Source organism: Prunus persica, chromosome G4, assembly GCF_000346465.2.
Source record: "Prunus persica cultivar Lovell chromosome G4, Prunus_persica_NCBIv2, whole genome shotgun sequence".
Classification (NCBI taxonomy): Eukaryota; Viridiplantae; Streptophyta; class Magnoliopsida; order Rosales; family Rosaceae; genus Prunus; species Prunus persica.
Window position 1 is genome coordinate 20063053 of NC_034012.1, and position 13245 is coordinate 20076297.

At 35.9% G+C, this 13245-nt stretch overlaps 2 protein-coding genes across 3 annotated transcripts; both read right to left on the minus strand.

The window, feature by feature from the left end:
• Positions 3717-6019, minus strand: LOC18779265. Its single transcript, XM_007211539.2, has one exon. It carries the CDS (start codon positions 5409-5411, stop codon positions 4038-4040), a length of 1374 nt encoding a protein of 457 aa, XP_007211601.1. The 5' UTR covers positions 5412-6019; the 3' UTR covers positions 3717-4037.
• On the minus strand, positions 8913-12597 carry LOC18778398. 2 transcript variants are annotated; one of them, XM_020562056.1, is made up of 5 exons: positions 12274-12597; positions 11909-11985; positions 11679-11809; positions 9866-9970; positions 8913-9610 (listed from the first exon to the last, which is right to left on the minus strand). In XM_020562056.1, exons 3-5 carry the CDS (start codon positions 11801-11803, stop codon positions 9187-9189), a joined length of 654 nt encoding a protein of 217 aa, XP_020417645.1. In that variant the 5' UTR covers positions 11804-11809; positions 11909-11985; positions 12274-12597; the 3' UTR covers positions 8913-9186. The 2 variants fall into 2 exon arrangements, with proteins under 2 accessions (XP_020417645.1, XP_007213836.1); XM_007213774.2 differs by lacking the exon at positions 11909-11985 and having other exon boundaries at positions 12274-12596.

A 13245-nucleotide genomic window follows, 5' to 3' on the forward strand; every position in this document is an offset into this window, starting at 1 on the left:
TCTTCATTTAATCTTCATACTAAATTATATTACATATAGGGCATACATCCAAAAACCATTGAAAAACAACATTTTTGTGTTGGTGAATTAAACAGAAAATTGTATACTGTGAATCTAATTGTGAAGCATAAGAAACATAAGCCAGACTTTTTCCATTCACTTCAAGATAAAAGTTTCCTCTATCTGCAGATTATTGCACTTTAAACTTCCTTGCCTAACTTCTAACTTCCCTTTTACATTTAATTTGTATTTTATTATGCAATTTTCTAGGAGCAGCGTTCTGGAACTTATCATGGGATTCCTATTTTATTAATCTGCTTTAGTTTTGTTTGGTCGTTAAAAAAAAAAAAAAAAGCAAGATACTTGATAATATTGTTGTTTCTTACTTGCTTCACTATTCGTTTTTACTTTAGCATTCTAATCTCTTTGTAATTCCAAATTTATCCAAAAATTTTATATGGTGTATAAGGCTAGATTTTGTATTGCATATTACAGATTGCAGATTATTAATATTAGCTATTTTACTGATGTTGTGCTGGATAATGCCAGGATTGTATGTGTGGGAGCCGAACCATATTACAAGTATAGAAGAAAAAAAAAATCAATCTTACATCAATAATATATATATAAGAAAAAATTGCAATTTTGTAAAACTTTGTACTCAATTTCATGTATCAAAACGGAAAATTATACTGATAAAATCTCATTTCCCTTTGAACTAGTTATTTTCTATTCCTTTTTTTTTTTTTTTTGGTCAAACTATTTTCTATTCCCTTGGCTCATTGGTTTGTATTAGAGGATTAATACTTGCTTTTTTATGTTAGTTGTGTAATGCCCACAAACATTTTACATTTATATAAATGAAGTTATTATGGATTCAATTGGGGGGGCCATTAGAATAATTATATGGTTTGCATTGTTAAATATAGGGGTGGGCTCGGTCTGGGTTGGTTTGATTTTGGGCTCAACCTGAACAACGAACCGTAGGTCTAAGTTTGGCTATTTTAGAAACCGAAACCAAACCATAATTGATGAAAACCAACCACTTCGGTTAACTAGACTTGGTGGGTTGGTTTGGTTCGGTTTGGATTTTTTGGCTTTCTTAGAGAGAGAGGGAGAGAGAGAGAGAAAATAAAAGCGATGGAGAGAGTGAGAGATGGAGAGGAGAAGAAGAAAAATAAAAGAGGGAGAGATGGAGAAGAAGAAGAAGAAGAGGAGAAAAAGAAGAGAGAGAGAGAAGAAGGAAAAAAAGAGGGAGTGAAGACAAACGTAAGAATGAGAAAGAAAAAAAAAAAAAAAGAGAGAGAGAGAGAGAGAGAGAGAGAGAGAGACTGATGGAAACAAGACAAATGAAGAGATGGAGAGAGAAGAATAGGAAAAGATTGAAACTATGTATTTTATATATATATATATTTATATATTTAATACTATTGGTTTGGTTTGGTTTGGTTAAACTGTGATTTTGAATATTGCAAACCGTACACCGAACCATATATTTCTGTTTGGTTTGGGTTCAAACCGATGACTAAAAAAAGATTTTAAAAAAACCAAACCAACCCAAACCATCAGTTTGGTTTGGGCAGTTTGACTGGGTTACCGGTTTGAATGCCCAGCCCTAGTTAAATATATGAACTAAAACCCAAATTTTACTGTGTTAAGAGCAAATTGTGAAGGGGCCAGGGCCACCTTAGGCCCTAGAGTACCTCTGCTCCTGGCTGGATTGGTACTTTTAATTTACTTGGGTTACTTTTGATGCGAGTGTGTTCTCTTATACACATTGTACGTATTATATGGCATCACCCTTTGAGAAAAAAATTATTCATTTATCAATAAATAGGATGATATAAATCAACTTTTGTTCTTCTATACAAACATGGGTTAAAAATATTCCAAAGTTTTATTTAATAAAGTTTATTTTTCAAGTTTATGTGGGTTTTAAATTTGAGGCTATTTGTGTCCATTTAGGTGAGTTTTTGGCTATATTTTTTAAATATTTTACAAAAACTGACATTTTTGAAATTAAGGGTCAAGTTTGGGCTATTTTTGATAAATTCTCTAAACTATCAGACATATTCTCATATCTTCAATTTGTAAATTATTTTCGGGTATACTGGTGATTTGCCCCCTTAACTTGTACCTTGGTTTCAATTGACCCCCTATCCTTTTTTTTTAGAAAATTAAGGATATGAAATTCTTTTTTTGGCCAATTTCTCTCCTTCCGTCTAAATCTACAACATTTCATCCAATTTGCCGTTAAATATGAGGGCAAAATGGTCATTTTATATGTTAAAATAATTAAATACACAAATAAAATAATATGAAATCTAAAATGAAAGAAAAAAATATTATAATAAGAAAAAATAATATGAAATCTAAAATGGAGGTAAATTCTATTAGATTTTATTTTATTTTGATCTTTTTTGCAAATCCAAGTGTTTAAGATTGAATTTTTTGATGTTTTGGTTGATGGGTTTTGTGTGAATTTGGAAAAAGCTTGAGATGGGAGGCTGTAAGGCACCTATAGTAGAGCCACTTATGCCTTATGATCAAGAATTTTACCTTTCGATTGTTTTTGAAAGGCTTGGATCAACTGTGAGCTTCTCAAGTGTGGAGGTATTGAAATTGACAGAGGGGTGGGAGAGAAGAAATTGAGGGAGTGTGTGGGGAGGGGAACGAATGGGGGGGAGAGAGAGAGAGAGAGAGAGAGGGGGGGGAAGGCGGTGACGGCGGAAATGGAGGAATGTTTGTTGGGGGATGGTGGTGATGAGTCTGTGGGTGAAAGAACAGAAAGGAAGAGGAGGAGGGAGAGGTATGTGGGTTGAAGGGGGTGGGGGTGGGGGATTAGTTTGGGAGTAAAGGATGGTGGTCGTGGGGGAATGGGAGGAGGAAGGGAGGAGATGGAAGGGGTTGGCATTAGGTTTACTCTTTTTCTTCAATTGTTTCCAAAAAAATAATTTTTTTAAATGATTTAACTGAAAATTTGATGAAATATTGAGAATTTAGACAGTAAGGGGGAAATTGACAAAAAAAAGAAAGTTAATATCCTTAATTTTCTAAAAAAAAAGATAGGGGGTCAATTGAAAGTGAGGTACAAGTTCAGAGGGCAAATCACTAGTATACCCATTCTTTTCTACTTTCTTTCTTTCTTTCTTTCTTTCTTTTTTTTTTCTTTTTTGTTTTTTTTCCCTGAAAACGGTTTACAAGGCATCCTTCGTGTTATATTATTTTCTCTTCCTCTTGCTCTTCATTTGTGCTGTCATCTTTCTCCACCATACCTCATTTTTTACATTCTAGAATTAGATCTAATTGAATTTCGTAAAGTTGGTGCTTCATATCTTGGAGTGCACTCAATCCAGTCAAATGAATAGAGTTGAAGTTTGGGACCTTGCATTCTAGGGACACTATTTCCTTCAGACCAGCTGTATAGTGGAGAAATAATTGTCTTGAAGATGTAGTGGGTCAAAGTTTAGGCTTGGATAAATGAAATGTGGGAACCCAGTTGCTATGTCATTCTGAAAATAGCTTCAGAAGACAAAATATTTTAATTTGTTTGCACCTTAAAACAGAGAAATCCAGAAACTTTAAAAGGCCCTAAATAGAGTTAATTGGGAGAAGAACATGATCACAATGGAAAACCTCAAATGGTCCTGATTAGAGCCAAGGTTTACAAACCACCAAACGATGTTCATTCAAAAGCAGAAGCTGCAGAACACAAATGAAAATCACTTTTTCTTTTTTCTTTTTAAGTAATCAAATTAAAAATTACATTACAATGACCATGACTGCTTCTGCTTAACAGATGATTAACATCTGGTGTTGTTTGTTGTAGTTAAGGCAACAACTGCATCTGAATTTGAAGAGAAAAGTATTCACATACATCAGCCAGGGAAACAAGTTAAACATGACTAAAATGAAGCCAAATATCTCATCAAATGTAATATTGCAGCCTATGAAAATCAGTTTTGGATAGATTAAACTCAATTTTGTCCTGCTAAATAAATTTATGCCCTCAACCCCTGCAGCATCTCAATTAGCAGTCAGAAGAAGGCTCGGCTACCATAGAACACCCGCGATCCATCCTTCTTCTTATCAAGTTCTAAATTGTTGTTATGGTTAGGAATCACTTCGCCACGGTCTTCACATTCTGCTTTATCAAGATCCATTGGGAGCTTCATCTTTGCCAAAGACTCAGTAAACTGTTGCATGCTTCTCATGTACATGTCCACTATTTGTTGCTGCATTGCAGACTGCTCGGCAGCCTCCATGTTGATGTTCCCGAGTGGAGCTGAAAACACCTGACCGTATTGACCAGAACCAACCGTCTTTTCCTTGCTGCTTTCGTCTTCCTTTCCTGAGAAATTTGCATCCTTTGTGTCTACAACTTCTCTTCCCTTCCTTGACGTTGGAGTGTCTGGACAAGCAGCAGAACCTTGATTAGCTGCTCCTGTGGTGACACAAGTGTTGATAGAATTTGATGACTCAGCAGTCACACGATTCTTTTTCTCGATTGAATCAGCGGAGTTTCGATCATCACTCAAGCTTGTTGTGGTGGAACTTAAGAAGCCAGAGTTGTGGATGCTCCCACTCCCATTAGGAGAAACAGGTTCACCCTGGATTCCCACATTTGAACTCACAGTCATTTCATAGTCACGATCAGCAGCAGGCTGAGGAGATGCACCGAGATGAAGAAACGAGCCAAGTCCTTGGGAACCTGGTCTCCAAGAACAGCCATGCCTTGTCAAATTAAAATACTCAGTCACCATTTGCTGACTCTCATTTACTACATCGATATCCGGGAATTCGATCCTCGAATACTCAACCGGGTCTAATACCACTTCTGATACTTTTCGATCAAGCAACACAACTTCTGAAGTTATGGATGAGTTAGCAGATGATTCGGATAACGAACTGGTGGAGGGTTTAATAGGCAAAGATGTGTTGAGAGAAAGACTCAATTTGACAGTTCCAGCTGGGGAATGGAAGAGATCAGTGGAAGACAGACTATAATCTTGAGTTACCTTTCCTTTGCCAATCACATGTGAAATTGGGACCAAAGTGAATCCCAAAAGCTGGTCTTCCATGTAGTTTCTGGCCCTGCTAAGCATCCAAATCTCACATTTGAGGACAGCATCAAGTTGAGTGATTTTCATCCTCAAGTTTTCGTTGAATTCAGGGTTCTTGCCACCTCCATTGATGATCCTAGTTGAGAGGGTCTCATCTGGATTGTAAGTAAGAGAAAATTTTGCATAGACATCTTGATTTTCATAGATGCATATGTTGTGAATGTTCCTAGCATGATGAGCATAGATTTCAAGAATCCCTGAAAAGTGATCAGAATCACCATTTACATCACCTATTGTGTTCGGATTCAGGTTGTACCGGAACCCAGTTGTCTGATTGAATGATTCCATCAGATCCGAATATAGCTTCTTCCCCTTGAGGATATTCTAATATTTTCTGTTTGGTAAGCAAGAAAGCTAGAAGAATGGTAGAACAGAACAGAAACAGAGTTGATATAGACGATTGATGAAGTGATCAATATAATATTCTAGACAAGTTTGCTTTCATGCTTAAAACGTGGGTGTTTAAAGCAATGTAAGAGGTTTAATGAGAGAGAGAGCACACCTATGCAGAAGATGTAGTTTTCTCAGATAGCAGATTGACTAATAACAATACATTGGAGGCCTGCTTCTGCAACTATATTTCTGCAAATCTGTGGATTCTAGAAGAAGTTTTAAAGGATCAATCTATAAATTAGCAAAGCATTTTTCACAAGAGAAAGGTTGTGCCAATTGAGCCTTCAGAGAGAGAGAGAGAGAGAGAGAGAGAGTTACTGTGGAATTGTGGAGGTTGCTTAGTGGTGGGTATGATAGTAGGTGGGAATAAAGAGAAGAATGTAAATCAAAGAAAAAATTGATGATGTTATGGTTGTTTTTTAACCACTTTTTCCTCATGCACTTTCTTTTGGGGGTGGGTGAAGGATAGTGATTTGTTGAAAGGGTTGCTTTGCTTGGCATTACAGCTTCCACTTCTAATGTATAACTTGCTCCACTCAGGGAATTGGAGGCCCCCACTTGACCCCATCTTCATTATCAATCTCCCCCACCTTTCTCACACTGAGATGCTCTCCAAAGTTATTAGACCATCTCTCTCTCTCTCTCTCTCTCTCTCTCTCTCTCTCCCCTGTGGCAATAAAATGTCTCAACAATCCCATACCACAATGTGGTACAGATACATGTCATGATTTGGAAATAATCCCCTTTGGCCCTGCTCTATAAATTATAAATCTCTATTGTTGATATGAGCATGAATGAAGAGGAAAGCACTCAAAAAATATTGCATGTGGTTCATATGAGCATAAATAAATAAAGATGAAAAACACTCAGACAAGGATTTTGCTATGGTCAACTATTAGCACAAACGGGTAATTTCTGTGTGTTGATGCATGTGGTCTCGTCAATATTCAGAAATCAATCATGCACAAATGAGTCACGGTGCATTTCAAATTTGAAGGAACAGACAAGCCACAATCTGGCAGCTCCAGCTCATTAGTGGCATTCAATTGGAGCATCTATTTCTCACAACTTGCTCCGAAGATTTTTGTGTTCCTTAATAACTTGACTTCACATTGTTGAAAATGAAGTTAATATTTGTCCAAATAAGCTGCTATTTTTGAATGATTGGTTTATGTGGACGTACATGTTCCACATGATGTAAGGCCAGGCCTCCAATCAATGGAAGAACTAAAACCAATGATGTTGAACTTAATGACTGACTTGTGTGATTTAATACCAGTGGCCATTTTCATGCAGACTGGGGACAAAGTCCGCCACAAAAACAATAAAGCAACATCTGGCGGACCCATAGAGGCGCAAGCTTCGCTGAAAAATGAATTGAAGATACCAGAATTTGCTCCTCTACTTATTCCTACCAATTGTTCGATTAAATGCCTCAAACAAGATTTTTTTATTGCTGTTGTGTGAGACCTTGAATATTTACCTTAGGTTATTGTGCTCGATAGCACAATCATGTAGGGGAAAACGATTTGTCAATTGAAGCTCCACAACCAAAGTTATGAATTTTAGAAGCTTTTGAAGAATTTTGAAGTTGCAAAACAGAGTTGACGAAAAAGACAACTCAGAATGTTTGTAGTCACAATCCCGTGCTTCTCCAACTTTAATTCTTTTTCAAAATGGCCACTAGCAAGGACATATGTCAAATTTTAACTAGACCAACTTTAAAAATTCATATGTGCTGGGAATCTGAACTCGCAATCACATGTACTTTTATCTCGTGACATATAATTTTGGTTAGATTAATGGATGATTTCATATGAATTTTAGTAAACTAATTGTGTAATTGACATGGATTTTGTTCATATTTGATATGAATTTTGGTAAACTAATTGTGTAAAATGAATTTTGGGCATATTAAGTTATATACAAAATAGACTATAGTCAATTTGTCTTAGACGTAAAACTCTTATTTATTTTAATTATGAATAACATTAGTATTATTTAAATTGTAAGGGCATTTAGTTGTTTACCTTTTTTCTTACTTTTAGCCTTTTTTTTTAAATTTCTGGATCCGCCACTGAAAAAAACTGACTAATTATATCTACTGCTAATTAGCTCTTAATTACATACAAAGTACTAGGTTCAACAAATCTACCATATTTTTTGGGAATACAATCTTTAGCCAACATAACCATCTGTTCGTAGCCCAAACCAAAATCACTATGTTTGACAGTCTCAAAGCGTGGCAAGTCAAGGTACCACTGATATGGCTCAACAGGCAGTCCCCTCTCTCCAAAATCCTACATACAATCAATACATGTATCATCCATATATCCCGCGCATTAGATCACATTCCTTTGTTATTGTTAGTTCGGACAATATATTGACTGTAAAATCATGTGTACCTGTTGTGGAGATCATCGAAACGCTCTTCCCTTTGGCCTCCCCCTATCAACTCTCCCACCACCTGAAAATGAAAAATGAAAACATAAACGTACGTATGTACGTGCAAATTAAGAGATGCAAAATGCTCTGAAATTTCATGTCCGTCAAGTATCTGCACAAAAGCAAAGCAATAATATTATGAAAACCAACGCAACATGTAATCCTTATAGGGAGTTCCACATAATAGGGCACAAATTATGAAAAACCCTTCGATGCCTAAATTCTAACAGAAAACCCAATTGAATTTTCAACCAGCTCATAAATAACGAACAATTAAACTGAAAAAAAAAAATTTAATAAATTGGGACAACTGGCTATTTTTGGGTTTTTATTTCTCCAAAAACCAATTTATAGTGTTCATCTATACGCTTTTTAGGAGTTATGGTTCCTGAACTTCGTATCAACTTGATCTTTAGTCCTTGAACTTTCAAAATGACTTCCACAGTCCCTCAATTCCACTTTCGTTTGTAACAAAAGTCCTGGAGTAACTTTGGTTACTTTTTTCAGTCAAAGTGAGGGGTAAATTGGTCCTTTTAAGTGTTTAGTGTAATTTCGTGTAATTTCTAAAACCTCATGAGGTTCTGTGAAAACACTGAAAAATTCAGGGGCGTTATTATAAATAACTCAATCTGGAATAAAAAATTATGTAAATTCTACATTAAAAATTATTATCAAGTACCCCTCAAAATCAACAACGGGAATGGAATGAACTAGAGGGGTAGTTGATACAATTTTAAATTATTTTTTTCCTCTAAGCCTCATTCTTGGCAACACGTTCGACCAGAAAAAAAAAAAAGAAACGTGCAAACATGCCTGGAGTGATCTATATTCTTCAACGTATTAAAGTTTGTAAACCCATGGCTGTCACGACACGCTTGTTAGACAATTTGGAATGCGTAACAGTAAAACAATCGAAACTTGACTTGCAAAGAAACAGAATGAGAGACCGTGGAACTGAAACTTTTTTTTTTTTTTGTTTTGGTTAAATGTAATCTGAACAATTTTTAAGAATACAGAGACCAGTCAGTCATTATTCACAGCGTCTTTGTTTTTTTTTTTTCTCTTTTCTTTTTTTCCTTTTCCTTCCCTTTGATGGTACATTATTTCACATAGTTACGGCAAATACAGTCTTAACCCAAAGGAAAAAAGGTCATGGAATTACTGTACAGGAGATGGGGTGGGAGGGTTTCAATATCTGCCATATAACGCAGTTGCACAAAGGAAATTACTTCCGGCCCAACCTTGCCAAATGCTGCTGATGTTTTGCTGCAGCAGCCTTATCAGCAGCTTCACGTTTAAGTGCCCGCTTCGCACGTCTCCCAGTTTTATCCATTGCAGCCTCTTTCTTCCTAGGCTCACGAGACGAACTAGCACCCGAGTCCTCTATGTTTGATCTGTTAACAGGCCTTGCTTCTTGACGCCCACCTCTCACATATCCATTATCTCCCCATCTTCGATTACCGATTCGGATACTCGATGAACTGCTGAAGTAAGCTTCATCCAGATCATCATCCTCTTCGTCCTCGTAGGGGTAATAATAATCATCAGGGTCATCATACACATCTTCACGTTCCTCCACAATCAGAGGCTCAAACCATTTTGCTCTAAGAAGTAAGCACACGCTCTCCTCGAACATGTAGTCATGTATGCTGTCAAAGCATAAAAAGGTGAAGGTAGTGCGTTAATACAACATATATATGCTTTCTTTCCTTAGGCATGTCAACCAATTACTGAAAAAATAGCATCTCCTTGAAAGTATTATGTGATTCCCTATATTACTCAAAATAACTCTTACATGCAAAATGTCTTCCCCATCTCCCACTGGGAGGTATTCTCATAAGTCATAACCATGTTTCTCCCTTTCTAAATATGCACATAAAGCGAAACAAGAGGACTTCAAATACCTGCCATCAAGCGAACGATGGACATTCAGGAACTCAAATGGATGTTTGCATTGAGGGCAGGTGGGTTTTTGGCTGTATGTCACCCAACGAAGAATGCAGGTTGCACTGCACATAACGAAAATGAAAAATCATGAATACCACAGCCAATGCCGTTGCTTATAACAAATAAAAAGTAAAGGGTGTGTCAGGCTTTCATTCTATTTTATTTTTCATGCGATAACTCAGAAAGAGTATAGTCGAGAGCTAAAACTAATGCTATGGCTTTGCAGCAAACAATAGGGAGTCCAGCACAACACCCATGATGCGCATATAAATAGTTTCAATAAAATCAACAAGGGTGAAGCTAATTATGTTTGATTTGTGAACAGGCCTTGCTCCGTTGAGGAGTAGTTACTTTAACTGTGTAACCACACGAAATACAATATGAAGAATCTTTATATGAGTCACATATCCATTGTATATATTGTCAAAAATAATATTCTAAATACTAAAAACACCCATGATATCATCTATAGTCAATCTTTGATAATGAAATTTGATAAACCTCATGATATTTATATCAAATAGACACCAATAAACACTAATAACGTTTGACTTCACATATGCAACATTAATAACCAAATGATAAAGGGAAATCAAGTGGAAATAGTAATCAGAAAAAGGAGAAATAAGGGATAATTGATTTCATAACTTAACATGTGTTGTGGATAAGAAAAACTTATCAAATCAGGGGAAATAGAGAACCTACGGTACTTAGTCCTTGGGCAAAAAGGAAAGGTCAGAAAACTTGATGGTTGACGTAAATTGTAAGATTGACTGCTCAAATGAGCACTCATTCTCAATATCATCAACTACCACCTAGAAAGAATAATGCATGCTTTATAATGTCTTAACTGCAGATAAAACAGTCTCCAGATTAAATTGATAAAGTAGCATGGGACAGACATACCTCTCTTTTAGACTATGCTCTCAAAATGCAATAAAGAAGCAACGGAATTTATCTAGTTACTCCCGAACAGTGCAGCACAATGTGCGCATATTAGCATATAAGAAATATGTCATCCTTAAAACAAAAGAAAAATTAGCAAATGTGTCAATAGAAGGATAAAAGCCGTTCAGAACATGAGAACAAGTCCCTAACATTCTATTCAGAAACTAAAAAAACAGAATAGGTGGGTAGCTTCTCATGGATTTTACCCGGAAAAAAAAAATTGCAAATTTACAAATAAAACCCACTGAGTTTGGAACTTTTAAAAAAACATAATAGGTTGGTAGCTTCTGGCTTTTTATACATTAACCCACAAACTTGTATTGCTGTTGCATGTGCACCTTAAACAACTGAGGATTTTCGCCTTTGCACCAGTACAAGAGATGCTAGCCAGTTAAGTTGCCTTATCTCAGGAAACAAGTGTTCAGATCACAGCCTTTGACGACATTGCACACAATTCTTGATGAGACAATGAATTATCAGACCATTTGAGGCCATGAATTATTGTATAAAATGTTTACAACAACCGCCAAACTATGAAATTTTAAAAGCCTGGTCAGCCTAGCCCAGAAAAAACAAAAAGTGACCGTTTTTAGATAACCAAATCAAAGGAGAGGCATATAGCCAAGAGGCTATTGAAACCAGAGAAGTTGTACAAAGACACACCAAATGAGTAAAAGACCAAAGCATCATTACAGATACAAAGAACAGTTATAGCACCAAATGCATAAACCACAGCTATGATACCGAGCGAAAAGCAGCAGACCAATACTTTGAATTTAGGAAACGCAAGATTCAAATAGAAAAGAGACTGTTAAGACAAACCAGTAGGCATGCTCGCAACCTTTTACGAGAGCAGTTTCTTGAAGCATAATCTCATCCAAGCATATTGCACACACCCCACCATGATTCCCACATCTCTTTTCAACGTTGTCTGTGTTGCTCTGCATTTCCCCCTGAAAATTTTTAAATCCCCAGTTTAACAAATTTAATGAAAACCCAAAACTCCAATGAAAGCAAACAGTTCGCATGAGAGCATGGAATCATATACTAACCTTCTATAATTACCCAAATATCTAATTCAAAGATTTCAAAACGAATGTGATTTTATGGTTTTTGTGATGTTTGGTTGCTGAGAAAACGCGTTGAAAAGTAAAACAAGGATCAAACCCAGAGTTTGACACAGTCAAAATTGTGGCATTTGGCAGCGTAGAAAATGCAGGAAAACACAGAAAGAGAGAAATTCCAGAAAGTCCAATTCACCCCCAACAAAATTTTCTTTGACCTCAGTTTCCCGGTAAACAATCACAGGGTTACGATAAATAAAAAACGCAGAAAAATAAATAAATCGATCAAAAAAATGAACTAGATCTGGTCCGATGGAAGAACAAGAAGAAAGAACACAGGAGAGAAGAAGCACCTGATGTTGCTGGGTGGATGAATTGATAAGATCGCTGAGTATCTGATCCTGACCGTCCATGTTGATGACTGAAGTCATGGTGATTAGATTTGAAGAAAATGTTCTAAGTGATCTAGCTTAAATTATATGCTGCCTGAAAAACTGAAGAAAATTTATATTCGTAATAATATATTATTTATATAAATATATATCTATATAATATGCAGATGCTGGAGAATTATTCTGATTCTTCTATCCTACATAGTAAATAATACTACAGAAAAAAGGTTGAGAGAGAGAGAGAGAGAGAGAGAGAGAGAGAGAGAGGCCCTCGTTTGGGGATGAAAGCCCTAGGAAGAAAGAGAGGGAGAAGGTTGTGGATGACATAAATAGAAATTGTTTTTTATTTATTTTTAAAAATAAATAAATAATTGAATAAATCGAATTTCAATGTTCCGCCGTTTTGGGACTGTGGACAGTTGGGCTTGTCGTTAGATGTGGGAGTGTATTATTTCGACACGTGGCCTTTCGGCTACATTTTCCCAACTCTTGTTTTTTGTCTAGATAATATATTCTTGTAATATTCCTTCTACTGGAAAGAAAATTCTTCAGTCTTCAGCTCTATCGGTACACACGTCTTCACAACCGTTGGATTCCGTGTATAAGTGAATGACCAATACTAGCTAAATGACCTGGTATCGATATACAAAAGAAGTCCTAAGGCCATATCTAGTTATTGGGTTAAATGTAGTTCATAATTATAAATTTAGCCTTCTAAAATATTTATATTTTAAAGAATAGTGTAAAGTTAAATTTCTCCATTTTTAGCCATGCAGAGTTATATTTTAGAGTCCTTCATATTTTATTATTTTGAAAAAAAACTATGGTACAACACTCATACATTCCACAACTACTATTTAGAGACAATATTCTATATATGACACGTATACGTTGATAACATTTAAAAAGGCTATTTTTTAAAAAATTTATCCT